The sequence below is a fragment of the Octopus bimaculoides genome, chromosome 14 (genome assembly GCF_001194135.2).
Source record: "Octopus bimaculoides isolate UCB-OBI-ISO-001 chromosome 14, ASM119413v2, whole genome shotgun sequence".
Lineage (NCBI taxonomy): Eukaryota > Metazoa > Mollusca > Cephalopoda > Octopoda > Octopodidae > Octopus > Octopus bimaculoides.
The window spans coordinates 51,491,103-51,495,570 of record NC_068994.1 but is presented as its reverse complement, the minus strand read 5'-3'; the positions used below and the strand labels follow the sequence as shown (position 1 = coordinate 51,495,570).

The following is a 4,468-nucleotide window of genomic DNA, read 5'->3' as shown; positions in this document are numbered from 1 at the left end:
ATCACCACTACTACTACCGCCTTACCACTACCACCACCACCACCTATATTTGGAACATCATCAAAGAGCTGATGAGGAACCTGCTGTATGGTCGCTCAGCTTGTTCAAAAACAACAGCCAAAGATCCCTCGAACACCATCCTACCGTCTTAAAAATAAGGAAAAAAAAAACTTTGGGTTATATAATCCAGGAAACCCTTAAATAGATGGGATGGTCATGGCTGGGAAGCTTTTGATCATAGGTCGGCTCATGAGGGGCTGTTAGACTGGGGCTAAACAACAACGGCCATCGCTAACATTTCCTTTTACAATCGCTCCCAACATCACCACCACCACCACCACCATCACACTATCGGTAATGTAAGGTTGTTAACTATAGTGACTAACTAAACTATTACCACCACCACTGCCGCATCATCCCTACTGTCACCACTGTGGCCATCACCACTAACTTCATTATAGCGACCAACACTACCAGAAAAGCAGCCAGCCACAGAAAGTGTACCTCAATGAACACTGTCAGACCCTCAGGTGCACTGAAAAGTAGACACTGAAATGATGATGATGATGATGATGATGGTTGCTTGTATTTGATTCCAAAAGGCTTTTTTCTATTCACCCATCCATCCAGCGCGCCAACCAATCTTTCTTACGACTTTTCTTTATTCACCTTCCCAGAAATATTCTAATTCTAAGCTAACCTCTGACTTCCATCTTCGTCTCTTTCTTCTCTTGTGTTTATTTATTTATTCATTACCTCTGCCTCAGCGAAGGCAGAGATATTGTTTTCAGTCATGTTTGTTTGTTTCTTTGTCTGTGGACAAGATATCTCAAGAACCGCTGGATGGATCCAGATGAAACTTTCAGGGATGTTTGGCCTCATGACTGGCATGAACTGTTTAGATTTTGGGATCAATCCGGTACCAGACAAGGATCCTGGATTATTTTTCCTGTTTTTTTTACTTAATTTTTGAGAGTGGTCGGGTCTATTTCAGATATTCTCATTTTAAAAATCATCTCTGGTTAATCATTGAGAGAACATTGGTGTTGCCTTGGCAGAGGTTTGCGCTCCCTGAGTGCTCTTATTATTATTATTATTATTATTATTATTATTATTATTATTTTATTTTTTGCTAGGTCATAAAGGTCAGTTGTCCAATGGCAATGGTTCGAAAGTGAATCATAACAATATCTTTGAAAAACATATCCGAGACTTTCCGACCACTAGTCCTGAAGAAACGGTTCTGCCTGTTTTACTAATAGCCTGTGACCGTACACAAGTCAGTCGTAGCCTCGATCAGTTGATCAAGTAAGTGACCCTTATTTGGGGATTTCTTTTTCTCCCCCACCTTCACTCCACTCCACACCCTTTAAATTTCCATTCTTATTCCAATACAATATTTCATTTTGCTCAATACAAATTAGTGTTGGCTGCCATCATCATCCCCAAGTTAGCATGAGCTGGACGATTTGACTGAGGACTGGTGAACCGGATGGCTGCACCAGGCTCCAATCTGATCTGGCAGAGTTTCTACAGCTGGATGCCCATCCTAATGCCAACCACTCCGAGAGTGTAGTGGGTGCTTTTACGTGCCACCAGCACGAGGGCCAGTCATGCGGTACTGGAGTGGTTAGCGATAGGAAGGGCATCCAGCTGTAGAAACCTTGCCAGATCAGATTAGAGACTGGTGCAGCCTCCTGGCTTGCCAGTCCCCAATCAAACCGTCCAACCCATGGCAGCATGGAAAACGGACATTAAACAATGATGATATATATATATATCTATAGATATATTCACACACATACATACATATACACACATACACATACGTCATCTTTCAGTTTCTATCCACCAAATCCACTCACAAGGCTTTGGTTGGCCCAGGGCTACAATAGAAGACACTTGTTCAAGGTGTCTCACAGAGGGACTGAACCTGAAACCATGTGGGTGGAAAGCAAACTTCTTACCACCCAACCATGTTTGCACCCATACTGTTAAATGCTTATTTTGGAAAAGATTCCTCCAGTACTTAGTGTCTTCTCTCTATCCTTTGTTGCTGCAGATATCGCAAGGATCCTCACAAGTTCCCTATAGTGGTCAGCCAGGACTGTGGACACGTGAAGACGTCGATGACCATTGATCGATACAAGGACAAAGTTACACACATCAAGGTAAGCTGGTCTTTTATTGCATATGTCGAGAAATGAGGATGGGTAGGTTGTGTAGATGTGTGTTTATATATATAAGACACATGGCTCAGTCGTTAGAGCATCGGGCTCGCAATCATGAGGTAGTGAGTTCAATTCCTGGGCTGGGTTGTGTGTTGTGTTCTTGAGCAAGACACTTTATTTCACGATACTCAGCTGTAGAAATGAGTTGTGATATCACTGGTGCCAAGCTGTATTGGCCTTTGCCTTTCCCTTGAAGGACATCTGTAGCATGGAGAGGGGTGGTTGATATGCATGGGCGTCTGCCGGTCTCCCATAAACAACATTACCTGGCCTTGTGCCTCAAAAGGTAACTTTCTAGGTGCAATGCCATGGTCATTCTTGACCGAAGGGGATCCATCATCTATTCGAGCATGGTCGTTGCCAGTGCCATCAGACTGGCTCCTGTGCAGGTGGCACATAAAAAGTACCATTTGAGTATGGTCAATGCTAATACCACCTGACTAGCCCTCATGTCGATGGCACGTAAAAGCACCCTCTACACTCACGGTGTGGTTGGATGAGAGGCAAAGTTGACTTTGACAGGATTTGAACCCAGAGTTCAGAGTATCGGAATGAATATCACCAAACATTTTTTTTTGTCTTTGCAGCATCCTGATTTGAGTGACATCAACCTGCCATGGCCACAGACCAAATTCCAAGGTTACTACAAGATAGCCCGACACTACAGGTGGGCCATCAATCAAGTATTAGTGAAACTTAATTTCTCAGCTGTGATAATTGTTGAAGGTAAGCACTTCACTGGGACACTCTGTACAAAGATCTATGTGTGGGCGTGCATGGCTGTGTTCGTGTGCATGTGTGCATGTTTTTGTTTGTATGGGTGTGTGTGTTTACATGTGTTTGTATGCATATGTGTGTGTGTACATGTGTGCGCATGCATGTGTTCGTGTGCATGTGTGTGTGCGTGTGTGTTCGTGTGCATGCATGTGTTCATGTGTGTGTGTGTGCATATGTTTGTGTGCATGTTTGTGTGCGTGTGTGTACATGTGTGTGTGTGCACAGGCATGCATGTATTCATGTGTGTGTCTGTGTGCATTTGTGTGTGTGTACATATGTGTTTGTGTTTATGTGTGCACAGGCATTTGTGTTCATGTGTGCGCGCATGCATGTTTGTTCGCGTGTGTATGTGTGCACGTATATGTGTTTGCATACATGTATGTGTTTGTGTGTGTGCATGTGCATGGTAGGGTGTGGTCGTGTTGTTGCCATTATTGGTGCTGATGTCAATTAACTCCCACCCCCCCACTTCACTTCACTCCACATCAGTCCTGGTTGATTGAACAAATTTATGATGGAATGATATTTCCAGCTGTGACCATCTTGTCGTGCACCTAGAACTGCATTATCTGGAGTGATTTTTGCAAATTTTTTTCAAGGGCGTAGGAAGATATTTGAGGACTGTATGGCTGCTGTTTCTAGCAGAACATGCGACCACGTAGAGATTTCCTTGTTTGTTCATCATGATGGGCTCGGTGGTTGTGGTGGTTGCAATGGCAATGATTAATGATGTATGGTAGTGGTATGATGATGGTGGTGGTGGTGGCGGTAGTGGCGGTGACTGTGATAATGATGATGATGGTTGTGATAGTGATGATGGTGATAGTGATGATGATGATTATGATAGTGGTGCTGGTTGTGATGATGATGATGACAATAATGTTGATGATACTGCTGGTGATGCTGTGGACATTCCCAGTTTTCCTTCTATATTCTCCCTCTCACTCACTCTCTCTCTCTCTTTTTCTCTTTGATTTTCCAGATGACCTTGACATATCTCCTGATTTTTTTGAATATTTTGCTGCCACTTACCCAATTCTTCGAGCTGATCCCCTGCTGTGGTGCGTCTCTGCATGGAACGACAACGGCAAGGACGGAATGGTGTCTAATGATGCAAGTCAGTATCTTAATCTTGACAACAATGATGGTGATGATGTCACCAAACAATGTGTGCGTGTGTATGTATGTATGACTATGCATGTGTGCATGTTATATGTATATATTTCGGTATGTGTATGTGTCTAATTTTTTGCTGCATATCTGTATATAGGCGCAGGAGTGGCTGTGTGGTAAGAAGCTGGCTTCTCAATCACATGGTTCCAGGTTCAGTCCCACTGCATGGCACCTTGGGCAAGTATCTTCTACTATAGCCTCGGGCCGACCAAAGCCCTGTGAGTGGATTTGGTAGACGGAAACTGAAAGAAGCCCGTCGTATATATGTGCATATGTTTGTGTGTCTG

The 4,468-nt window shown here is 43.6% G+C and overlaps 1 protein-coding gene across 2 annotated transcripts in view; it reads left to right on the top strand.

Moving 5' to 3' along the window:
• Positions 1–4,468, top strand: part of LOC106874412 (alpha-1,3-mannosyl-glycoprotein 2-beta-N-acetylglucosaminyltransferase) — a 151,214-nt gene that overhangs the window by 133,014 nt on the left and 13,732 nt on the right. For both annotated transcript variants that reach the window (XM_052972864.1, XM_052972863.1), the window contains 4 exons: positions 1,137–1,308; positions 2,063–2,171; positions 2,819–2,957; positions 3,991–4,125. In XM_052972864.1, the coding sequence (XP_052828824.1) occupies positions 1,137–1,308; positions 2,063–2,171; positions 2,819–2,957; positions 3,991–4,125 (555 nt within the window). The remainder of the gene's footprint in view (positions 1–1,136; positions 1,309–2,062; positions 2,172–2,818; positions 2,958–3,990; positions 4,126–4,468) is intronic.